Genomic DNA, 26,597 nt, shown 5'->3' on the forward strand with positions numbered 1-26,597 from the left:
GATTAGAAATAACTTAAACGGACCCTAATACAGGGGCCTGTGATAAATTTATTCTTGCTTTCTCAAAATTTCTTATACATAGATTTTGATATTCTGATACTGATTTTGAATTCTTCTTTAAAATATATATATATGTATATATATATATATGTGTGTGTGTACATATATATGTAAAGGGTTTAACATTTTTCCCTTAATTTTTTCCCTTTTTCTTTTGTTTTTTTCTTTTGTTTTCATTTTTGTTTTTGTCTTTCTTTTGAATTAACACACACCCCCAGAAAGATACCTAAACCCTTACACTATAGGAAAATCCAGAATGAACTTTGGGGTGCGGTTGATTGAACATTTATTTTGAATATACACTTTTTTTTTTTAAACCCTCACCTTCTGTCTTGGAGTCAATACTGTGTATTGGCTCCAAGGCAGAAGAGTGGTAAGGGCTAGGCAATGGGGGTCAAGTGACTTGCCCAGGGTCACACAGCTAGGAAGTGTCTGAGGCCAGATTTGAACCTAGGATCTCCCATCTCTAGGCCTGGCTCTCAATCCACTGAGCCACCCAGCTGGCCTCCTTGAATGTACACTCTTATGCCAAAGGGGACTTCCCCCTAATTGGCTTTTGTCAATGCACCAAGCAAAATCGCTGTCTCTCTCCTCTATTTCCCTTTATCTACAACTATTATAGTTTTCCTCTTAGAGGGTAAAATTTTGTATACATCTGCAGTTAGAAATTTTTGGGGTTCAGGACGCTTATGTTTAGTGATCAATTGGGGAGACTAGTCCTGCAATCATCATCAGGGGATTGTGATTTTTATATTTTCTCCATCTTGCTTGGTCTAGCATCCAAAATTGTGCACACCCACACTATACGGACATGTGCTAGTGAAGGACAAATCAGAAATAACTAACTGCCCACCTGGGCTGTCCTAAGCCAAGCTTGAGCCACCATTGGCACATGTGAGGCACAGTGAGGCAGAGAACAGCCTCTGGAGTTCGCTCACTTCCTGTGGACAGGGCTAGGTGCCAGTTCGTTCTAGGAGCTCGAGCAGGGAGGAGGCATACAGGTAGCTTTCCTTCAGATCAGTCACGTGAGTGAAGGACTGATTCCCTTCTCTACCTTGGCCTTCTGGCTCTGCCAGAAGGTTGAGTTAACCTCTTTCCTTGTCCCCTTCTTTCTTTCTCTCCCTCTCCTTCTTTATTACTCCCATTGTGATTAAACTACCATAAAACTCCATTCTGACTTGAGTGTTTCATTTAGGATTTTCATAAGTAAAATCCTTGACGACCTTAAATTAATATATATCAGTCTTTTAAAAGCGATTTCGAGATCACATAATGCATTAGCATGCCTATGTTTCTGCAACCCATCCAACACTATTAACAAATTCTGTCATCTTTACCAATCTGCTAAATGTGAGGTGAAACCTCAACAGTTACTTTGATTTGCATTTCTCTTATTATTGATGATTTGGAGTAATTCTTTATATTATTGGTAATGAAGTTACACAAGGCAAACATTCAAATAGAGACCAGAAGAAGCAATACAAGGATACTCTCAAAGTTTCTTTAAAGAACATTTCATTGATTATGAGACATGGGAAAGACTGACTGGCACAGGACTACCCTGAATGGCATACCTGCATCAAAAGGTTTTTTGTTTTATGAGCAAAGCAGAATTGTAGCAGCTCCAAAAACAAACAAAAAACCTTGTGATGTATAGATTTAAAGACCCTTCCATTCTAAATGTTCATATGGGCTATATGTGCCTGACTTGTGGCAGCTCATATTGTTCTGATCAGTCACAATTCAATTGGGCATATTGTATATTGACCCCAATACAGAAACATTAACCCTTTGACCCTTAACATGTTTTAAGTGCTTAATAAGTGTTTCTCCCCTTTTCCCCTATGATTGATTCATTCAGAATAAAAACTTTTCAAATAGAACATAAATACTAAATTTGGGCCATTATTGATAATTAGTTACATATAAGAAGATAAAAATGCATTATCTTTATATTTAGTCAGTTGTAGGATATGGATGTTCAAATAAGATACATATTTACATTAGTTGTTTAAATATATAGACAGGCTCACATATGACATGGATAGATCTCTGGAATTTGATGTACCTCTCAAGGTGGACTGTGATTTTTCACATTAAAATGAGCAAAGGAATAGTAACTGGGCACCTGTTCCTTCCCTTACTGATATGCAAGAAGTATTTTACGCTAGAATTGTATTTGCTCTTCCACTCTCAAATATCTCTTATATAGAAGTACAATAGATTTAGAAGCAAAGATACTTCTTTCATTGTTCTTAAGGGATAGGGGTAGTCCCAAGCTTATACTTGCCAACTTAACTTCCAAATATTAGTTCCACAAAAGACTGCTGGGAGTTCAGAGTCAGTCTTGCTCACGGCTTCCGGGTTCCCAGCCAGGTGTGATGACAAAGGGGTAAATGATGGATGGAAGACAGCTATGTTTCTTGGCCTGGGGCCAAGCATTGCATGGAACTGCTTCCACCAGGTCCAGGACTAACTTTTATTTTTATACCCCACTGAATACATATTCAACATACGTTTTCAGATGCAGATTATTGGAAAAGTGATACATTAACTTTTAACAAATCTCTTGATTAACATTCTGTGATCATTCTATAAACTTATATTGTTACTATTGTTTCTAACAGGATACACAAAACTTTTGCAAAAGATAAACGATTTCATCACAGATGGAATAACTAGAGGTTAGTTTTCTCATTAACCTGTGAGGTGCTTGAGCTTGTGGACAATCAAAGAAAATCATTTGTTACTTATAATATAATCAATCAGAAGTTCTAGAGACAATCAACAAACACTGCAGCCAAGTTGAGGGATCAAAGGGGTAATAGAAACACAACTTGGTTTTAATATTAAACTAATCATTTTTTCAGAGTTTCATGGAGATTCCCCAAGATGGATTTCAGTTGGTAAATCAAGTCACTGAGGCATGGTGTAGTAAAGCATGGTGTAAAAGCCTCTCCCTAGAATGTTTGATGTATTGGCTTAGGAGAATTTGTTCTGTGCATGGGAGTGGAGAGTTTCTGAGCACAGCCTTGTTAAGTTATATGCATAAGCAGAAGTTAACCCATGATAGTCTTTTTGGGTTTGGTTTTGTGAGTACGATCTTTTGGTGGTATTATGGGGGAATAACGTGCAAGTATTTTGCTCTTATATTATTTTTCCTGAAGCTGGGGAGAGAACAATAATCATGGAATTTTTAATAATAAGGGATGTTGGTGCAAGAAGTCACACAGAGGGGGAGAGGATAATGAGTGGGTGTCTCCATCCTGCCAAGGAGCCACTTTGTGACCTCTTGGCCTCTATGTGTGACTGTATCAAGACATCGTAGCTTGACAGCCCCCAGCAAAAGACCATCATGAATGATGAATAAAGAGTTCATTATACAAGAAAAATTATTGTTTTACAGATCAGAACATGTAAGAAAAAATACAAGAGTGAACAAGTTCTTTAGCTGGGAGTGAGAAAAGATCTTAGATGGAACTTAAAGAAAGTGAGAGATCTCACCAAAGGAAGTTTTCTTTCTCTCAAGTCCATAGGGAGGCAAGCTGGAAATCAAGGACATTTTCAGAAACTTCCATAGTCCTTCTCCATATTTCTCTCCTGAGGAGTCTTTTGGGACATTACGTATATTTCTTTCTTAAGGTCTGATACCATGTCCTCCTCTCACACAGGTATATAGTGTCATCTTAATGTTCTTTCCACCAATGAAGAGTTAAGTTGCCCTCCAAACATAGCATACAGGCAGTGATGTTCCTCTTCCAACCTGCTTGAGTGGGAGCTAGGGTTACATAGATAATGAACTAACCCAAATCAATCAAATTTAAGATTAAGGTTTCATCATCTTCCTGTCCTAGAGAATGAGACATTACTCACCAGCTGTTATGGACTTAAGTTCTTCAACCATATTACTGTTAGTAGCTGCCAAAATCCACTTCTTACTCAATGTATAAAAATTGTTGAGACACTGCAATGCCACTATACCTCTTGGCTTGTTTTGTATTTGTGTTCATTTTGAAAAAGGCTCTTGAACTTACAGCTTGATAAAACTAAGATGGAATAGATTCTAAGCGATCACCTTAATGCAAATATTAATAATATGGAAATAGGTCTTGATCAATGACACATGCATCGGCTACGGAAGGGGAGGGGGTTGGGGAAGAGGAAGGAAAAAAACATGAAACTTGTAACCATGGGAAAATATTCTAAATTAATCAATTAAATAAAAAGATGGAATATATTCTTAAGGATCTGAAACAAAGAAGGCAATCAAATTCCTTTAGTCAATCAAAAATGCTATGATAGTGTTAATAGTGTTACTTTTAAGAAAAGAACCTCAGCAAATGTTGAGGCAATTTGATTTTGCCTTTCAATATATCCACATTTGTTGTCACTGATTCTCTCAGAGCTCTGTATGCAGGGTGTGCTACATGTGTCCTGGATACTTCAATGTCTCAAATTTTTTTTTGAAATTTTCTCATTTTTTGACATTTGTATGTTTTAAATAGAGTTTAACTGATCATTAAAATTAAGTTAAAGTTTCTCTAGTTTGGTTAATAATAAGGGGCTTATGATTACTCAATTCAATAAAGTTTCACCTTAAAAATAAAAATCTTTGGGTACCCATCCTAATGAAACATGACGAAGGAGCCTATGTCTGGTGTGTCTCATTTTTAAACATAAAAATTCATGAATTAAGCACTGTTAAATGGAAACAGGTTGGTGGAGAAGTGATTTTGCACCCTGAGTGATGAAGTTTGGTCCTACCTCCTGCTATTATTATAATTACTCTTTACTCCTAAAGATAATTTATCCTATCAACAACATGGAAATAGGTTCTGATCAAGGACACATGTAAAACCCAGTGGAATTGTGCTTTGGCTATGGGAAGGGGTGAGGGAGGGAAAGAATATGATTCTTGTAACAAGGAATATTTAGGAATAAATTGACTAAATAAAATTTTCAACAATAAAAAAATAAAGATAAGTTATCCTAGCCATAGCTCTAAGTTCCCTTTATCACCCTAGGTGCTGGCCATCCTTGGTGATTCATATATCTGCTCTCCTGAGTGGGATTCAGTGCTGGGAGCTGCAATCTTTTTCTCAGAGAAAGTGGTCTCTTCATGTGGAAATTCTTCCAGGTGAAACCTGGGCATTTATAAGGGCATAGTTTCTCATAAAAGGAGGCACCACCTACCTCCTAGGAAAGTTCTTTAGTGGTTGGTACCTTTCCCTAGGTCTCTTCTGGAATGAGATCCTTCTATTCCCTCCTTTCTATCCCCCCTTCCATTGTTTTGATCTTATTCTCCCATAGTCCTTACTCTCTCAAGAAACTAAAAAAATGCTTTCACTGTTTGCCTACAGATTTGGTATATCTCTATCTATCTGCAGATCCCCATCTTTTACCTTCTCTCTCCATCTGTGTAGCTCCCCTTGGTGTCATATCTTCCACCAGAATCACTGATTTACTCATGGGGGACACATGATTTGGTTCATGTTGTATTGATACAGCCTTTCCTCCTCTTCTCCCGATTCTTTAAATTACCTCTACCCTTTGGTTCAACCTTTACCCTTTAGTTAGGTCCTTTTTGTCCTTAGGTAAGCCTCCTTTGATCTTTTATTTCCAAATTAAATTTTTTAAAAATAGCCTATAAATGAGACAATTCACTTTATTACTTAGCATTTTAAAAAATAAATGTACTTATTTACTTTTCTTGTGATTCTATATTTTGGGAGTGATTGCAAGTCAAATATCTAGATCCCATATGGGAGTTTATTTTAGGAATGCTTCAACTGCTTTTCTTTTGATGATAGTGTAACTTTTTCTATAGATGAGTAGTCTTATATCTGTAGGATATGTTCTTTGGGCTCCTTTAGGATATCCAAATTCCTCCAGTTTCCTGCAGGATTTTCAGCCCCTCCCATCTACTCTTTGATTCAGTAACACTGGCTTCTTTGCTATTACTTGAATGAAACACTCCATCTTCAGAATGGGCATTTTTATTGTCTGTTTTCCATGACTGGGATACTCTCCCTCCTTATTTCCATCTGCAGGCTTCCCTGACTTCCTACAAGTCCCAGTAAAAATTCCACTTTCTACAGAAAGCTATTTCTAATTACCCTTAAATCTAGTGCCCTTCCTCTGTTGAATTTATCCTATATAAATTCTGTTTGCCCAGAGTCATTAGACTTAAGAGTTTCTTAAGAACAGAAAGGTCTTTTTTCTTTCTTTGATTCCCTAGTCTTAGCACTCAGTACCTGGTACATAGTAAGGGGTCAATAAATGCCTCCTAAATGGACTGACTGTCTCTGCTCTGATGATGTACATAATGCTAAAGGAAGTAATTTGTTTTGGAGTCTCTATTCCCTCATGTGTAAAATGAGGATAAAAAGACTTAGACTACTTAATTTACGAGTTGGGTTTTTTTCAGACTCTTTCCTTCTGTCTTAGAATCAATGCTATTTGTTGGATCTCAGGCAAAGTAGTAAATGCTCAGTAGATTGAGTGCCAGGCCTCCTGTCTCTAGGCCTGGCTCTTGATCCACTGAGCCACCTAGCTGTCCCCTCATAGGAGCTGCTTTGTTTTTATCTTTGTATCTCTAGCATCTGGCCCAGTGCCAGTCTCACGTACAATCTTTGTTTGGATATAACCAGAATATGTTCAAAATATATCTTCTAAGAGGTCTTATGGTAAAATATATATTGAGATACCTACTTGCAAAATTTTAAGTTCAAAACAAGGTCTGAGAGGTTACTTCCTAGGGGCATACAAATTTTACTGGATATAGAAAAAAAAAAGTATTAGATGGCTGAAGAATGTAGTGAAAACCTAAAACGATTTAGCCTCTGCTTAAAAGCACTTCATAATTTAAGATATTTCTTACTTTTGGATAACTTAAGAGAACAGAAGGAAGCATAAATAAGCAGAACAGTTTTGAATGTAATACATAGAGTTTTATGCTTTTAAAATAAGACAAGCAGTATGAAATGGAGATTCACTTAATAAAAAAATCATCTTGTGTTATTCTATGTTTATGGAAATGCCTTTTGGGTGTTCAAGTTCAGAATAAAAGAGAAATAATTTTTAAAATTTGGGAACTAGCTCATGTTGAATTATTAGCTTATTATAGTAGATTACCCTGGGATGGTTTGGGAGGACTGGGGGGGAAATTTCAATAAAGGAAAGCTCTCCCATATATTTTGAGTATGACTTGAGGAAATCAAAAGGAGGATCATAATTTTAATGTGAGGAACAGGTAGTTTTATAAAGGTTTTTTCTTCCTTAAACCCCAAATTTCAGAGAAGAATCTTGTTCTGTCTTAGTTATTTATGAATATATGATTCTATTAAGGGGAAATTGAAGATGACCTGAAAGTCTTACTTCAGGTCATGCAATTAATATCAAATATTTTAAGGGCATAGTAAATCATTGATTTGGAGAAGGAAAGAATCTCAGAAATTATCTAGTCTTCTAATTTTAGAGATAAGGAAACTGAGGCAAAGAAATTAAAAATGACTTGTCAAAGGTCAAACCTATAGCTATAGCAGAGCCAGTATTCAAATCCAGGTCCCGTGATTTCAGACCCCTCCTCTTTACCATTTTCTGGTTTAGATATATTCCCAAATGGTCTCAAATCTCCCCAAACTGAAACAAAAACCCAGGGTTGTGACAGAATCAGACTAGCTTTGTGGAAAGGAAACAAGACTGACAGTTTGTGGGGGAAGGGCCCAACTGGGAGTGGCAGTTGGGTCTTGTGACTAGCACTTCCTTCCTGCCGGGAGGGGCAGTTGGGTCTGGAGACTAGTGCTTCCTTTCTGGAGGTGGGGGACTTGCTTCCGGGTATTGGAGGGGAGAGGAGCTTGTTCAGCCCAGTCTGGAGTGGCATGCTCTTCTTGGTTCAGCCCAAAGACACAGGCTTCTGAAGGTTAGAATTGTTCTTGTTTGCTTTCTGTGTACTGCTAAGATTCTGAATTAGAACAACGAGAGTAGACAGGAGTGGGACAAACTCTCCGCCAGCCTCTAGGGCCTGGCCCTATACTCTGAAGCTAAGGAAAAACTCCAATTCTAACTGGATTATTAAACTTTATATTATTTGAATTCGCAGTCAGGTAAGTGGACTATCTTTTCTGGTCACTGAGGGAGCTGAACTTCAGTCTCAGTCATTCAAAGGCAAACTGTCCTTATTGGACCCCTGCTGTTTCCTCTCAATAGGGGGCATCTCCCTCCCTTGCCTCACTGAGCAATATACCCTCTCTCCCCTCAACTACTCCATACCCCTGCTACAGACCTCCCATTTATCCCCATTTTCCAATCTTCCTATTTCCTTTCCCAAATAAATATTGCAGTTTTTGGCAGAGCCTGCTAGGTTTTCCAACCTATTTTGTCAAGAATTTGAGAAGTTGGGCCTGCATACATTTCAAAAGCCTGTGTGACTGTGAAAAGTAACCATTTTGAGAGTAGTGCTGAGTGCAACTAATCTGCCTAGTGATACCACGCCCAAAAGAAACCACTCCTCCTGAAGGGAGGAGGGGACTCTTAAAGGGCCAGACTTAAAAAACATTTTTTCTGTTGCAAAAAGCTTTTCAAGATACAAGACGGCAAAAAAACTATTACTTGCCATGGGTAATCTAGCCTGGATTGCATATTTCTTTTATATGTTTTTTGACTTATTATTTGTCATGATTCCCGATTATATTTATTTTCTGCTTAGCATCTATGAAACTTTGCAATGACTGAATATAAGTATGTATCACTTGATTTCATTCATTCCCACATATGCCGGAGCATTATTCTTCTTAACCAAATTATACTATACCCTAAAAATAGGTGTGCATCTAATTTTTGGGAAGAAAGCAAAAGATAATGAAATGGCTGTGACGATTTTAGCCATAAAAGAGGAGATGATGCAACTAAAGGAAATGATGAAGCAACTGAGTGAAGAGATACAATGTGGCAAAGCTATTAACACACAACAAGACATACCTAAAAATAACAATGTAGTTCAGCAAAAAAATACAGATGGGGCTGAAGGGGGAATACCAATATTGCCACTAAAAGATCAAACAAGCCTACAACCAGATAGCGGCATAATTCATATTAAAACACATAAACCATTTACAACAGCTGACCTTGAAAGTCTGAAAAGACGGATGCCTTCCTGGTTTTCAGAACCAATGAGATGTTTAAAAGAATTTAAAAGAGCAATTAGGCTTTATGATCCAGATTTCCAAGACACTGAAATTCTTCTCTCAGAATTATTTTCAAAAAGGGAAAAATGACAATTCATTGATGAAACAAGAAAAAATCCAAATTTAACATCATGGCCAGAGGAAGGAACAAACTTAGAGTTATCTAATAATGAAAATCTACGTTACCTAAGAAAGGCCAGAGAAGATTTATTAGAAGCAATGAAAAGTTTTTCAAAAAGACCAGATACTTGGGGAAAATTTGAGAGATTGAGGCAGGAAAGTGGGGAACATCCATCAAAGTTCCTCAATAGAGTGATTGAAGTAGCAGAGGATGTGCTTGGATTTGAAAATTTAACTGAACAAAATCTCCAACACATAAGGAGACAATTTGTGAAAGGCAGTAACACACCTATTAGATCATATTTTAAACTTCAGTGCCCAGATTGGGAAACACTAAGTCTGGAAGATTTAAGAAAAATGGCAACTTACATATTTTCAGGTCATAAAGAAATGCTAGAGGAAAAGGATGAAATAATAAAAGACCTTAAAGCCAAGCTCAAAGAGGCAAATAGCTCAAGTTAATATAAAGAAATTGAAGAAATAAAAAATCTAGCCACTCTGCAATCATACAAACCCACAAGAAATTACATACAAAGCAATCAAAGGAGAAATTTACCCAGATGTTTCCTCTGTGGGAAAATGGGTCACATGGTTCGAGACTGTTATTTAAAGGCACAATTATTCCAACCTAATAACAAACAGAGGTTTTGGAAAAACAATGTAAAGTATAGCAGCAATAATACACAAACAAATGCAAAATGTTGTGATTGTAATTGCAAGAATTCATTGCAAGCACCAAATTTAGAAACCATGGAGAGGTACATCCAACAAGGAGCCAAACCACGTTATTCACAAGTAGTCTCAGGTGCTGCAAAACAAAGTCAGTTATGAAGCCAGGTACATGGGGTAACATCAAAAGGGAAAAATGGGAAAGGAAAAAGGAAAAATGAAAAGGAAGGAGAATTCATGCTGATAGAATGTGGGGTGCCAAAAGCACAAAATAAAACTAAAGAAAAGATAGAAGAAGAAATCCAATTAGATAATGATGTAACAGAGATTAAAGAGAAAATCTTTGGAACAGTGGAACAATCTACAAAGAAAGTAGAAGGAACAAAAGTGGCAACAGTCTGTAATACACAAACTGTAAATGAATTTATTGAAGCATATGAGCAAACAATAGAAGGGTCCAATGGGGAGGACAATGCAATAACAGGAAACATTCAAATTAGCAGACCTCCTGGAGACAATGGCATGAAAAGCAGGGATGATATTACAAAAGAAAATACCAATGATATAATAGAAAAGTCAACTTTAAATACTTATGCAGAAGAATTCCAACCAATGGTAACTGCACAAGAAAAAGCAAACACAAACATTGTCATGCCATCCTTAAGTCTCCATGATAATGCAAATCCCTTGCAAACTGATGATGGATTGCAAAATGAATGTTCAGAGCAACAAGAAAAGTCTGTAGCAGAAGAACTAAACTGGGATTTGAACAAAATAGAAATAGAGGCACCTATGGTCCAAATGTGCCAACAAAATGAGAACACAGAACCAAGGGTCATGATAAAAGTGGGTAATGAGATCTACCCAGCTCTAATTGATACGGGAGCAACTAAATCTGTTTTAAAAGCATCTCCCGAAGACAGCCAAATCACAAATTACGAACAAGTTAAAGAGCTTGCAAAAGACTTGGGGAATATAGAAATCACCAAGCAAGAGTCAATGCAAGACACGAATCACACAGAATCACTATATTCAATAATGTTTGATTCAGAAAATGAAGAAGACCAAGAACCTTATGAATATATCAAACCTACGATCAAAATTACAAAGCTTTACAAGAGGAGACAGATAATTTCATTAACAACTCAAATCAAGAACAAACGATCCAGTCAGAAGAGTTAGTTAAGGAAATAAACTACACAATCACAATAGAAGAAATGCTGGCAGCATTGGGAGTCAAGAATTACGAAGAACTTTGTGAAAAGTATGTGGAAGTGGATAAAGTGGATAGAGACACTAAATTTGCAGTACAAGAAAATCATATACCTGATCCAAAACAAAAGGAAGAAGAAAACAATGTAATGCTCCTATCACATCTTCCTTTCTCTGATGTAGAACTTCTCACAAACTAGACTGTCAATTAACAAAATATATACAAGCTTTACAGACAAGAATAGCAGAACTGCACGAAATGGGCTTGATACAACAAATAGTACCCCTGGATTACAATTTGCACAACATCAAACCAGGAGACATAGTATACTTAAAAAATTTCAATAGAAAATTGGCTACAGACATAAAATGGACTGGACCACATGAAGTATTGCTTACTACCTGTAAACCTTAAATTCCTTAGACTTATAAATGTTGGAAATTTCACCATTGGGATATTTCATACTTGGAAAATTTCTTACTGATAGTCTATTGGAATGGGAACCCCATTGGCATGGGAGGTTCCTTCTCTTCCCTTCTTCAGATTACTTTAGGACAGAAAGCTTTTGCTGAACAATGGAAAGGACTTTGACCTATGCTTAAGCATAGAACAGGAATTTCTTTGAATCATGATTGATTTTAGAATTGATACAATGGAGATACTTGGAATAAATCTCCATCCTATTCAGTCCTAACAGGATTGAGTAAGGGCTGCAGCCTAGTTCAAAGATTTAATCATTTGAAAATATGACCTTCAACAGACATGTGCAAAAGCCAGAAACCTCTGGGCGGTCCTGGGTTAAGCTAGAGCCTCCATTGGCACAGGGAAATTGATGGACAGTGATTGGTAGATGGGCGAACTGAGGGGAGGAACTTGGATGGTTTGCTTAAGGATAGGAGGGTCAGAAGACGAGGAGGTTGTTGAGGTTTTGGTTGGTGTGGTTCCTGGGCTCTGAGAAGGCTTGCTCTGAAGGAAGCTGAAGGTGGGGGCCTCTGAGACTGTTTCTCCATTTTGGACACGTGAGTAATAGGGACTGATCTCTTTTCTTTGCCCCAGCTATCTAAGGGCTTGGGCCTTTTGGCCCAGCCTAAACAGAAGGGGTATTTAAGCCCTATTCCCTTCTCTCCCTTTTTCTCTCTCTCTATCTCTAATTCCTTTCTTACTCCTATTGTAATTAAACTCCAAAAAAGGCTGACGACTGACTTGAGTTTTTCATTTAGGAATTACATAGCTGATTCCTTGGCGACCTTAAATTAATATATATCAGTCTTTTAAAGTGATTCCCTTGTAACATACCCCAACAGCTATAAAAGTTGCAGGGAAAGACTCATGGTTTCACTGTTCCCACGTGAAACCAGAAAAAGTTCAACACCACTGTAATAGACATCAAAGATAATTAGACAACAGATAGGGCTGAGAAATGGAAACAAAAACTAATTTAACATAAAATGTACAACACAAAGAAATAATAGTGACACATAATGTTCAAGACAACTTTCCAGCCCAGAGGAAAAGCATCCCAGAGGAAAATCAACCCAGAGGAAAAGCATCCCAGAGGAAAAGATTTTAAACCAGCCCAGAGGAAAAGCATCAAGAAAAGATGCTAGAGACAAGAAATGAAAGAAAAAGCTGAAATGGACAGCTAAGACTTTGAACTTTGTAAATGTGTTTATATAAGAAGAGGATAGATCAAAAATGAGATTTATAGGTAAGACTGAGTGTGTTGAAATAATAAAACAAAACTAATTTCACATATTAGGGAAATAGCATGCATCACTACATAACATGGAAGAAAGAAGAGATACATCAGTCAACATGAGAAGTGGAAATCTGAAGAAACTTGATAAGTATTAATTCAACACAACACTATTAGACACAAAACACAAAATCACAAACTGACACATTGAGAAACCTTGTTTATATAAACAAGTGTCTGAAATTGTATTTATGCAAAATGTAAATATGTATATAGTTAGTTCCATAAGGTCTTAGGCAAATAGAAAGATCAATAGATATTTCTAGTTGACTGACATTATGATGTGGAACAATGTATATTGTTGTATTATATTTAAATAATTTCTGTAAATAAGGTATTCATTTTAGTTAATGTAGAGTAAGTAGTATTAGCACTAAGACTCAAATTTCTTGTAATAGTTTTGTTCAACATGTATTGTACTGAATTTATTGTAAAACCCCAAAACTACCCTTACCCAAATTTTCCTGCTAAGATTTCCTTAGAGTAGATTTAGTAAATTGGTAACTATAATATAAATATGTGACCTTGGGAAGGTCACAACAAAAAAGGGGATGATTGTGGAAAGGAAACAAGACCGACAGTTTGTGGGGGAAGGGCCCAACTGGGAGTGGCAGTTGGGTCTTGTGACTAGTACTTCCTTCCTGCCGGGAGGGGCAGTTGGGTCTGGAGACTAGTGCTTCCTTTCTGGAGGTGGGGGACTTGCTTCCGGGTATTGGAGGGGAGAGGAGCTTGTTCAGCCCAGTCTGGAGTGGCATGCTCTTCTTGGTTCAGCCCAAAGACACAGGCTTCTGAAGGTTAGAATTGTTCTTGTTTGCTTTCTGTGTACTGCTGAGATTCTGAATTAGAATGAGAGTAGACAGGAGTGGGACAAACTCTCCGCCAGCCTCTAGGGCCTGGCCCTATACTCTGAAGCTAAGGAAAAACTCCAATTCTAACTGGATTATTAAACTTTATATTATTTGAATTCGCAGTCAGGTAAGTGGACTATCTTTTCTGGTCACTGAGGGAGCTGAACTTCAGTCTCAGTCATTCAAAGGCAAACTGTCCTTATTGGACCCCTGCTGTTTCCTCTCAGCAGGGGGCATCTCCCTCCCTTGCCTCACTGAGCAATATACCCTCTCTCCCCTCAACTACTCCATACCCATACAAACCTCCTTTTATCTCCCTTTTTCCCAATCCCATTCCCTTTCCCAATAAATATTACAGTTTATAAGAAAAAAGAGGCAGATTTCACAAACATAAATCCCTAGGGAGCTTAGTGTTGTACCCAATTACCATTTTAAGTACTACTATAATACTTATCAAAAGTCTAACCTTGGTAAAATAGCACAATAAAAGAAAGTTGTGTAGGGCAGAGCTTAGAAGGCCAACATAATACAATAACCTGTACAATTAGGAATTACATTTCCTATGAGGCTCTAGTTCCCAAGGATTGGGCTTGATAGCAGAAAGAACAAGATTTCTGATTCTTGTGAAAGTGTGGTTGGACAAGGGATATTATCATAGCAAAGAGACATAGGAAGGAAGAAGTGGTGGAAACCACTTGTAGTGGAAGAGTTTTTACATCCTGAATCATGGAACTAAGAGTCAAAATATAAGGAATACATTTCGGAGCACAATAATAACTGTATATTATAAGCAATTGGTAGAAACAAATCATAAGAGATCATATTGAAAACTAGAGGGGTCTCATAAGTCACTAAGTCCAACCTTCTCATTTTAATGATAAAGAAAATAAGGCCAAGAAAACTTGGATTTAAATTGTTTCTCCAATTAGAGGCAGCAAGGTAGCACAGTGAAGTACTAGACCTGAAAATAGTAAGACCAAGTTTAAATCTGCCCTCAGACATTTCCTAATTGTGGAACCTTGGGCAAGTCACCTAATGTCTGTCAGCCTCAATTTCCTCATCTATAAATAGGAATAACAATACCTATCTTCAAGGGTTGTCACATGAAGATCAAATGAGATTAATATATAGATAAGATGCTTTGAAAATATTAAAATATTATATAAATTGGCATGGGCACTGTATCCCCAGAAACTCGGGCAAACCATTATTGGGGAAATTCCTCTGATCTCTTAGGCCCTAGTGATTCAACCTAAAACATCTGACCTTGGAGATTAGTTTCCTTTGATTGCCCCATTGAATTGAGATGGAAGAATATAAAAATTCCAGAATGGAGGCATTGGGGGAGCAACCTCCAGGTTGTTCTGCTTATGCTGTCTTGCTGGCAAAGAATTTAGTCTTGCCAAATCTCTCTCTTGATCTTTAAGTGTGGTTTTCAGTTGTGAATGCTTGCAAAAGGTATCCTTCCCAAACCCAAGGGGTACACCTTGATGATTCCCACAACAGAAATGATTTATTAAATTTTTTAAAAATACCAACTCAAGAGGTATTTGGCCACACTCCATATAGGGGATAAACTGCAAATGCAGACTTCGCCTTGTTTTAAGGGGTTTTCAATTGGAAAGTTGGAGGGAAGAAACTTCTTTACTAGACTGTGCCAAAAACGAAGAAAGTGGAAAAGATGATCATTTGAGGAGTAAGTACTGAAGTCTGCTGTTTTCATGTGTTCCAATTAAATGTTTTGTTTATGTTCATTAGTATTTCTTTTAGTGAGATACTATCTAGACCCAAACTGACTTTAAAAGTTCCCAATTTCTGATTGGGTGAAACTTCAGTGAGCCACTTGTGAACAAGGCTTAAAAATGGGCTCTGAAAGTTGGGGGTTTGGGAAGAAAACCATTTATATAGTACCTCCCTCCAGCACTTGACACAAGGTTTAACAAGTGTTTATTGAACTTATTTCCCCAAAGAATTCTCCTCTGTATATGACTATGTCTTTGTGGGGCTCACGCTGCCTAGCATTTGGTGATATATCCTTTAAAAAAAACACTTTTTTTTTCCAATTACATTTTTTCAATTCAATTCAACGTAGAAACAATTTTTAACATTTTTAGATTTAAGTTATATTGGTGCTGGATGACATAGCTTAGCCTTCTTTTTTCTTTCTTTTTTACACTCTTATTTTCAATCTCAGAATTGACACTAAATATCAGTTCCAGGACAGAAAAGTTGTAAAGGCAAGCACATATTCTTTCATAGAAAAGTGACATTACATTGACTCTTCCCTAAATTCCATGAAAAAACAATTGTAAACCTTTTTTCAAAAACTTGAGCTAAATTCTCAGCCTCCTTCTATCTCCCCACTTCCTGAGTTTGCAATCTGATATAAATTTTACATGTGTAATAGTTAATAATAATGTATAATAAATAAATATGTATAATAAACATATATATAAATAAAAATAAATGTATAATAAATAATAAAAATAATAATAATAAATGTATCTTTCCATATTAATCATTTTGTGAAAGAGAACTTGAACAAAAGAAAAGTCAAGAAATAAAGTGAAATATAGCATGTCTCAGCCTGCATTGACTCCCATCAGTTCTTTCTCTGGAGGTGAAGAGTGTTTTTCCATCATGAATCCCTGAGTATTGTCTTGGATTTGTGTTGCTATGAATAGTCAAGTCATTCATAAATGTTCATCATATAATATTGCTGTTACTATGTAAGATGTTCTGCTCACTTCACTTTACATTGATTCTTGAAAGCCTTTCTTCCCAACATTAATTTTCCAGGTTTTAAAAAAATCCATACATTTCATGATTTCATCTATGAGCTATTCCAATTATGCAGATCACCTCTCCATGTGGTCTCATTCTATGCAGGTTTTTGTTCTCTTCCCTCAAGTCCTCAATAGGAGAACTATCTAAAGATATTTTCAGATATTCTAAGGGTACTAGTGCAACATTTGGGTTATCTGTCTCTGATCAGCCTAGATGACTAGCCTGATTCCTTTTCTGCTCATTCATTTTCCGAAGGAATATATTTTGCACAATACCTTCCATGCAAATTAGTATTATGGTGCAACCTATTATACCCATTCACATCTCTTCATAGTCCTTTGAATTACCTTTATTGTTGATTTCTGGAGATTTTTGTTTCTTTGATTTGTGGCTATATAATATCACCTATATTCACCAAATAATTGTGCCATTCTAGGAATTAACTTGAGGTTGTTGTTTTTTTAATAAAATTTCAGTGTAATTGGTTTCCTTTGTGAATTAATGCATTTTATGAACTTAAAACATTATTCTAAGACGAGATCCATAGGTTTCACCGAACTATCAGAGGTGTCCATGACAGAAAAAAAAGTTAACCCCTGCATTGGACAAAACCTGTTCTAATTCTATAGTTCAATGCAACAACCTTTGGTGAATGACTTAATTCTCATTTACTTCGTTTATGAATTAACTTGTCATTGCTTGTGCTTCCTCATCCCATTCTATATTTTTAATAAATTTTTCATAAAGATGGAAATAAGTGGCACTTAATAAATAAATAAATATGTAAATATATAAAGGAAGATATATGCAAGATAAAATAAAAAATTAATTGAGGAAAGGAACTAGAATTAAAAGGGCTTGGAAAAGTTGAGATTGTAAAAGATGGGATTTCAGTTGGAACTTAAAGGAAGCCAGGGAAATCAGGAGGTAGAGCTGAGATAGAAGAGTATTACATGAATGGAAGACGGTCCAAAAAAGCCCAGAGCTAAGAGATAGAGGGTCTTGCTCATGGAATATCCAAGAGACATGGTGTCACTGGGGAGAAGTCTGGTGTAAATAGAGACAGAGTAGAAGGGGCCAGGTTATATAGAGTTTTCAATGCCAAACAGAATATTTTATATTTCATATTAAATGAGATAGGGAGCCAATGGTGTTTTCTGAGTAAGGGAGTGGAACCTACACTTTAGGAAAATTAATCACTTTGGATGGTGGACAGACAGGAGTAGTGAGGAGGGGCTTGAGGCTACCAGCCACATCTGCCATCAGGCTCTTTTGATAAACAGGATAAGGTCATGAGGGCATTCACTGTTCAAAAGATCACACTTATAAAGGACTTCCAAAGGAGTTTGATCTTGGCCTGTCTCTTGACGTTGCATACAACTCCTATAGCTCATCTCCCCACTGTATCTCCTCTTACTCTTACTACTGTACTCATTTGTTGATTTATCAGGATTCCTCAACTCCATGAGCAGCATTGGGATTATCAAAATATAACAGTATTGAAAGGAATCTTGGAGAACATCTAATCTAACCCCTAAATTAGACAGATGAAGAACTAAGGTCCAGAGAAATTAAGTCATCCACTGGCAGAGTTGCAATTCAAGCCATGGTCTTCTGACTCTATATCCAAAATTCTTTCCATATTCATATAACACTTTATAAAAGTTTATGCTGATTAGAGGCTATTCTAGCAAACAACATTAGTTAGGACATCCAGAGGATCACATACTGGTGATGGTGTAATGGAAGAGGTACTGGCCTAGCTCTAAAAGGACTACTTTTAAGACTTTTAAAATCTTAGTTCTCCCATATGTAAATTGGAGCTAATGCCTTTGTTCAGTCATTTTAGTCATTTCCAACTCTTCATGATCCATTTGGAGTTTTCTTAAGATACTGGAGTGGTTTGCTATTTCCTTTTCTAGTTCATTTTACAGATGAGGAAAGTGAGGTTAAAGAGGGTTAAATGACTTACTCAGGGTCACAAACTAATAAGCTTGAAGTCATATCTGAATTTAGATCTTTCTACCTCCAGGCCCAATGCTCTAACTATTCCAACAACTAGAAGATTGTATAAGTAAATGAATAGATACAAAATAATACAAAGTAATTTCAAAAGGAAGAGTGCTAATAACTGGGGTAAGGGGCCTTTGGATGGTATCTGAACTGTTTTGAAGATAGCTAGGGATTCTCAGTAGTGGGGATAAGGAAGTACAGTCCAGGTATAGGGGCAATAGGGACTACTTGCAGAAAGGTAATGGGGTGGGAGACAAAATGCTTTGTTTAAAGAAAAGCTAATGAGCAAGGCTGACTAGAACAAAGCATGTGAAAGTGAGTAATGTGAAATACATCCAGGATGGCAGATGAGAGTTGGTTTGTAGAGGCCTTTAAATGCCTAGTTAAAGATTTTGGATTTTATCCTAGGGGCAACAAGGAGCCAATGAAGATTTTAGAGTAGTGAGGGATAAGGTAAATGGATGGTCAGATTTCTATTTTAAGAATATCATTTGGGTAGGGCACAGAGGTACATATGCCTACAATTCCTGCTATTAAGGGAAATAATGGATTGAGTTTGGGGGCATTTCTAAGATGCACTAGGACTAAAGCCAATTTGGGTGTCTTAATACTAAGTCCAGTATTAATTAGCTACCTAAGGAGAGGCAAACCATCCTAGATCAGAAATATGGGCAAGCTAAAACTTGTACCAATTGGCACTGGGGTCAGATCTTTGAGTAGCTGCTGCAATTCCAGCCTGAGCAAGATAGGGAGAATCAGTCATAAAAAAAAAAAAATCAATTGGTAGCTGTGTCAAGAATGGATTGAAGAGGGGATGGCCTGGAAGCAAGGAAACCAATTAGAAAGTTTGGCATAATCCAGGTGAGATAAAACAAGAACCTGAACTAATTAAGCTGGGGGCTATGAGTGGAGAGAGGACTATTTTCTAGAGGTAAGAACAGCAAGACCTGGAACTTGGTTTGCTATAGGCATTAGAGGGGGGGAAAAAAAGGTTAAGGATGATATCGAGGTTGCAAAAATGGAATAATTGAAAGAATGGTGGAACCAGAGGAAAGATTAGAAGAAGAATGGGTTTTGGAAAGAATATAACTAATACTATTTGGGACATTTTGAGTTTAAGGTACCTTTGGGACCTCTATCCCAAATAGATAGTCAATAGATGGTTGGCAATTTTAGGGAGGCACAAGGTAAAATGGAAAGAACTCAAGATTTGGAATCAAAGGATCTGGGTTTGAATCTCAGCTCTGCTTCTTAGTCTGTGTGTCTCTGGGCAAGTCACTTTAACCCTCTGACCTACTAGTTCTTATTGTTTAGTCATTTTTTAGTAATAACCAACTCTTCATGACCCCTTTTGGGGATTTTCTTGGTATATACTAGAGCAGTTTGCCATGTCCTTCTCTAGCTCATTTTACAGATAAGGAAACTGAGGCAAATAGGGTTAAGTGACTTGCCCAGGGTCATACAGCTAATATCTCAGGCTATTTGAACTCAGGCTCTTCCCACTCCAGGACCAGCACCCTATCCACTGCACCACCCTACCTGCCCTACCTTACTTGGTTCACTCCTCTGTAAAATGAGGTTAGAAACAGTGGTTTCTAAGGTTCTTATCTAAATCTATGATTCTATGAGATTGAAATTTGGAGACTTTAAAGTAAGATGTACAAATTTTGAAGCATCTGCAACTGAGGTGTTGACTGAACCCATGGAAACTGATGAGATCACAAGAGAGGGAGTGAAGAAAAAGCAGAGAGCCCTAGGCAGAGGTCTGAAGGATACACACATTTAAAAGGCAGGAGGAACATTTAAGAAAGGAGGCAAAGATCCATCAGACATGTAGGAGGAAAACATAGTCACAAGTCAAGTAAGGAGTGTCCAGGAGGAAAATGGTTGACAAAAAAGCTGCAGAGAAATCAAGAAAGATGAGAAGTCAGAAAAATAGGTTCACCAACTTTCAGTAGTTGACATTTGCAAATTCAAAGTAGTTTCAGTCAAGTAGGATAAGAAAGAAGTAAGATTCATCTGATTGCAGATTAAAGCATTCCATCCTTTATTTCCTTCATGAATTTTGTGTGTGTGTGTGTGATACCTGTCTTCTGTCAAAGCATGAAGAATACGGACCTGTAATAGACTATTTACTGCCTCAGGGAGGAGGGAGAATCTGAATTGCAAAATGTCAGAAAATAATTGTAAAAAATTATTTCCATACGTAACTGGAAAAAAAGAGAAAGAACTCAGATTGTAAGAGACTTAGAAGTGAAGGAAAGAAGGCAAGCAATATAGAAAGGCTTCTTAGAGTTTTTAGCTTGAAAAGGGAGGAAAGATAAAATTTAGTGGAATGGCAGTCAACTTAAGATTTTTTAAGAGAAGTAAGCATGTTTGTAGAGGGTGAGTGAAGGAGCCAACAGATAAGAACAGATTGAAAATAAGGGAAAGAGAAGGAATGAATGAAGAGGTGTCTCCTGGAGAGGACTGGATGGAATAAGACCAATGACCAGAGTGGAGGGACTGACTTCAGAAAGAAGGTTGATCAATTCATCGGAGACTGGAGCAAAAGAGGAGACAAGGGGGGAGGGGGGAATAACAAAGGGTTTAAGAGTATGGAATGGAAGAGAAAAGGACATATAATGAATGGCTTCTATTTTCCCTGCAAAGTAGGAAATGAGTTTCTTTGCGAAGGGTAGGGGGATGGGGAAGTAGGTATAGCAGGTAGGTCTGAGGAGATATTTGAAATCACCGTAAATGTGACACAGAGAGAAGAAAAGAACTGATGTGTCCACTTGAAGTTAGATAACACAAATTTGTAGTAAACCCAATCAGCTCAGCTGCATGACTTTCTTCATTACTGTTCAGTAGCTCCTCAGTAAGAATGGAGGTGGGTCAGTCAATAAACAAGCATTTACTGGCATTATGCTAAGTGCTAGGTAAGGAAAGAAATGCAAAGACAAAGTCCTAACAGTATTAGGGAATTACTCTTCGAGGGAGATGAGAACTGCTGCAGGCTTTTCCCATCTCTCATCCACAAAATTACATAAGCCTCAAGGCACCCAGTTTATCCAGGATAAAAGGGAGGGAATCTCAGAGAAGGTACTGGGAATGGGAGTAGGGGAGAAGGGAAGGAAGATCAAGAAATGCCTCTTGAAAAGGTGGAATATGACCTATTTTTTTCACCCAGCCTAATGGCCAATCCCAAAGCTGATCTCTGGGGAAGCTTTAACATATTCCATTTCTAAACTGGGCCAGTTCTCCTCTCCTTAGGTAGCCTGGTGACCCCCACTACATTGGTGTTAAACTTGATCAGCTTTAGCCCTACTTGAAGCTCAGAACTCTGAAACTCAAATAAATTGCTCAACATCCTCCAGAAGCAAGAATTACAGGCTTGAACCATGGCTCCAGGCTGAGCCAAGTCATGAAGAAAGCCAGTGAAGACTGGTGAGGAGGGAAAATATTTTCAGATATGAAGGAAAATCAGTGAGATTTGGTGTAGAGATGGATGTCTCATTCAGAAAACAAGGAGGCCCAGTGCTATTGGATTGTAAAACATGTGGAGGGGAGTAAAGTGAAAAGATAGGAAAGGGTCAGGTTGTAAAGGCCCTTAAAAAGTCAAATATGGGATTTTATCCCATGAAGGTTAACAGAGAGCTACTTGAGATTACTGAGTAGGGGACTAGTGTGGGTAATCTAAGATTGAAGTTTAGTAAGGTAAGACTTGTTAAAACAAGGATTCAAGCACAAGGCTGAACTGGTCAAGCCTATGAAAAGGAAAAAAAGAAGCCCTAAAGAAGAGGAGACTTAAGTAAAGTGGAGGTTGTGCACATAGGAGGGGGTATGTGGCTGAAGGACATAGTAAAGATAAAGAAATAGTTTACGAGGCAGAAGAGATTGAATGATAGGTTGTGTTCCAGGAGTGGAGATTTCAGAGTTCTGGATTGTGAAGATGGGACAATTATGGGTGATATAATCAAGTCAAGGAGTATGGCCGTGTCAGTGGGATGGAAAAACATTTAAGTTTAAGAAGTTGATAAATTGGAAGGCAAGGTGTTCAAAAGAACATCAGCATACATGTGGATGTCTACAAGTAGGAGGAAAGATGTTGGATGGAGAAGACCAGCAGGAGCTTTCAGATGCAGAACTACTCTAAAAAGGGAGAGCACATAAATCCAGAGGTTGGCAGATAATTATAACAAGGATTTGGATCAGGTGATAAAGATGGTTGGTGTCAATCTCAAAGGGAGATGTTGAATGATGGGGGCAAAGAGACACTGGAAGTGAGAATGAGGAATGATAAGTATTGCTATTTCTCCTACTGGCCCTGTGCTTCCTAAGGGCATAAAAGACCACCCAGTAAATGACAGATTAACTAGGGGTGCAGTGTGTGTCTTCTAAGCAAGAAACAGTTTTTTAGTAGAGTTCAGAGTAAAGACAACAACTAGGATAAATGGGAAGCAAGAATTCCAGCCAGTGCAGTGGAATGAGAGGGCAGAACATAATAGGAACCCTGGAGAAATAGGTAGCTCAGTGCTGAAAGTACAGAGAAATATAGAAGGGGGAAAGAATTTTCACCTTAGCAGACAAGTGATTCTAAATCACAAGAATAAAGGAAAATTGGAGCCCAGAATTTGCCGAGTATTAGAGGTGGAAAAGACCAGTTGATAAGGAGGCACATATCCTATGGGATAGGAGTTTTATTTTAAATTTTAAAAATTTATATGCTGCTTTTCTATTATGCCTAAAAAGAAGACAGAACCTGACTCATAAACATGCAGTCTCCAAGCACTAATTTACTTATCTTTTTTGGTGTGTTAAAATTTTCTTTGCAATCAAGAGACCCTCATATACTACTACAGAACTTTTAAATTAAATGAACATTAAATACCACAACCTGGGCATTGCACTAGGTTTTGGGAAAGATGCTTAGAAATGGCACATTTCGCCATTTTTAGGAGGTTTTGATGTGTTTGAAAGTTAAAAAGAGATATGAAAAGGTGCCCCAGTGAGTTCTCAGGTGGGGAGTGAGAATGGGGGAGAAAATCCTACTTGTGCTTTTCACTTCTAGGTCACTTACCATTTTGCCTGGTAATTGCAGGATTCTTCTAGTTTCTTCTAACTAGGGGTTACCTCCTTGAGGGTAAAGGCCTATTCTTTTCCTGTGTTCAGGCACTAAGAAAATACTCAGCAATCATTTGTTGAACTGTAAAGAATGAATGGATGAATCGGGCGTGTTTGCTCTCTATTACTGTGATCTCAAGGGAGGCTTGGGACAGGTTCCTTAAATGGATTAGGTGGATGCATCAGTCCAGGTTGGGGAAAGGGACCCAGTAGAAGCAAGAAGCCTACGCAAAGAGAGCCCCAGGTGGCAGGAACGTGCTCGCCCTCTTTGCCACTATCAGTGAGTGGTGCTAGTTCCGGGCTTCTGCAACTCGTGGGTGTGGGTGAGTTGGACACATGCGTGTCACTGGATAAGTGGGAGAACAAGTGCGGCTAGCGGCGGGAGAAGAGGGCACAAGCCCAAGTCTTAGGTGCGGGTGAAAGTACTGGGGGCTGTTGAGAAAGAAAGGAGTGGGGTTAAGTCCTAGGAGAAGAAAGGTAAGTTAGTTTAGGGGGAGAGGAAAGAAGAGAGAGGTAAGTCTGGGGAGGGGACCGAGATAGTCTTGGGAATGAGAGGGAGTTAAGTCAGTCTTGGGAAGGATGGGGGAGGAAGGTACGTTTTGGGAGGGGGAAGGTAAGAGAAGCTCTTGAGGTCTTGGGGAGCAACCCGGGAGGTTTCGGCTTGGGCGGGGGAAGTATTAGTGTCTGGGGTGGCGGACTCCTGAGGGGCTGCAGCTTACAAGGGCGCTGGGTGAGTGGACGCGGGGCGCGCTGCAACTTCGGCTAGACCGTCCATGGCTTCCACATGTCCTTTGAAGTTGGGGGTACTAGGAGATCCAGGAAGGACGCCCCCGTACGCTTGGTTCTCTTAGGGGACCACAGCTCCGGGGACGGATTTACGCCAGCCTCCAAAGGAGCCCAGCACTAAGCACGTGGGACCCGAGCCCCGCCCCGCCCCGGGTAGGCATCCCAGAGGGCGTCCCTCCCCACCCCTCTCTCCTTCCGGGTCCGGGCCTAGGGGCCGGCGCCAGCTCCTTCCGGGAGGCAGAAGAGGGGGCGTGGCCTATATCACTCCCCCACCCCCACCCCGTCTCCTCACCGCCTGTCCCAGCCACCATTCCGAGGACGTCGCCGTCCGACGTGCCGACGTAGGCACGTTGACGTAAGTGACGTTCAGGCCCAGCCCGCTCCTCCTTCCCTGTGTAAGCGCCGGCCCGGTCGGGGCGGGGGAGGAGGGGGAGGAGACCCAGGAGTCGTTGTGGGCCGCGGGCCGGACCGGGTCCCCGGCGGGCGCGACGGGAGCCCCGGGGCCTAGCGGATAGGTCTTGGCGGGCCGTTAGCGGCTCGCCCGGGGCCCTCCGCTGCCGTCCCGGAATTGCTCTGTGGGGGACCCACGAGCCTCCGGGTCCCTGGCCGCCCCGCCGCCCGCCCGCCCAGGAGGGCTCCAATTAGGTCAGGCTGGGAGTTCTGAGCGGGGACCCCCGAGCTCCTGCTGCTCTTCCTCCCCGGCCCAGGGGAGCCCCGGGCCCGCCGCCCCCCGCCCTGCTTTCCCCGCAGCTGCGCCTTCCCGCCCCGTGGGTGATTTCCGTGCTGGGGGTGGGGGTCGGGGTCTACGGGTGCGGGGCTGCCTTGGTGGTGGTGGGGGGTGGTGTGTGTGTGTGTGAAGGTTCTCTTGCCCCTGTCTTGCAGAGCATCTCGCCTGGCCATGGAGGCTGAGGAAACGATGGAATGCATTCAAGAGTTTCCTGAACATCATAAAATGATTCTGGACCGATTGAATGAGCAGCGGGAGCAGGACCAGTTTACCGACATCACTCTGATAGTAGATGGTAAGTACTGGCTGCTGCGTGCAGACTTTTGGGCAGTCTTTTCCTTAATATCTGTTACTATCCACTCCCCAAGAAAAATTACCTCCTTTGAAATTACCTTTCCTTTTCCTCTCTTCCTTTCTAGTACTTCCCTTCCCCACCCCTCACCCCCCGGGCAAAAAAACCTTCCACAAAACTTTAATTGGTGTGAATTGGACCTCTAGGTCACTTGCTGTGTCAGACAGCCTGATGCTGTAAACTGTTCTCTTGTTACAATTTTCTAAGTAACGTTTTACTTTCTGCTCTCCCCTGGGAAGGTTTGTCAAAGGGAGCATTTGAATGTAGGAAAGCTAAAATTTAAAAGATTGACTGATTGCCCAAATTCTTTTTTGGGGGGAGGGTACCTTAGTTTTTAAGCTGCTCTAAGAGAAGCAACACCTGAAGGAATCTCTTCAGTCCTTCTTGGGAAATGGTATTACATCTTGTTTAATGATCTCCCCCTACCCCCAAAAAAGTGGGGGGAGAAATTTTTTAGACAGCATTCAAATTCTCCTCACTGAGGTCCTACTGGGCATACATTATTCCCTTTTAGGTCCATTGAATAAAAGGAAACTTGGAAAACTTAGAGCCAGCTTGTGCATTCTGTGTATGAGGGAAAAGTAAACAGATTTTAAAAGTAGACTCCTTATGGCAAATGAAACTTGATTGCTTTTATATTTGGAGGGACCATTCTTTGTCAAAACATCCTGGCTGCCAAAATCTTAAGTGTGAGTTCCCAAGAAGTGTGGATGCTTCTTGGTGCAAAGGTATAACATCACCTAGCCAAATAATACTTCTTTCCAAAGCTTATTCTCCCACCTCTCTCACAAAATGAAACTAAACTTTTAAGGTTGAGCTTTTCATTCTCATTAATAGTTTCAACTTTGCTGCTTAATCAGGAATTTGGAAGCAGCTAAACAGCTGTCAGGCTTCCTTTCAGAGGTGGTTTCATTTAAATGATCAACAGCTTTGTAGCTCAGAGAAAATGACCTTTATAAATCCATTTCAGCTGCA

General features: G+C 39.2%; 1 protein-coding gene across 7 annotated transcripts in view; it reads left to right on the forward strand.

Moving 5' to 3' along the window:
* The first annotated feature begins 24,118 nt into the window (after positions 1-24,118).
* ZNF131 (zinc finger protein 131) overlaps positions 24,119-26,597 on the forward strand; it is a 36,173-nt gene continuing 33,694 nt past the window's right edge. For 2 of the 7 annotated variants that reach the window (XM_016431582.2, XM_016431587.2), the window contains exons 1-2: positions 24,945-25,188; positions 25,426-25,565. In XM_016431582.2, the coding sequence (XP_016287068.1) occupies positions 25,442-25,565 (124 nt within the window). In that variant the 5' untranslated portion in view covers positions 24,945-25,188; positions 25,426-25,441. The other 5 variants (XM_016431584.2, XM_016431583.2, XM_056824579.1 and 2 more) reach the window with 5 other exon arrangements.

The sequence above is a fragment of the Monodelphis domestica genome, chromosome 3 (genome assembly GCF_027887165.1).
Source record: "Monodelphis domestica isolate mMonDom1 chromosome 3, mMonDom1.pri, whole genome shotgun sequence".
Classification (NCBI taxonomy): Eukaryota; Metazoa; Chordata; class Mammalia; order Didelphimorphia; family Didelphidae; genus Monodelphis; species Monodelphis domestica.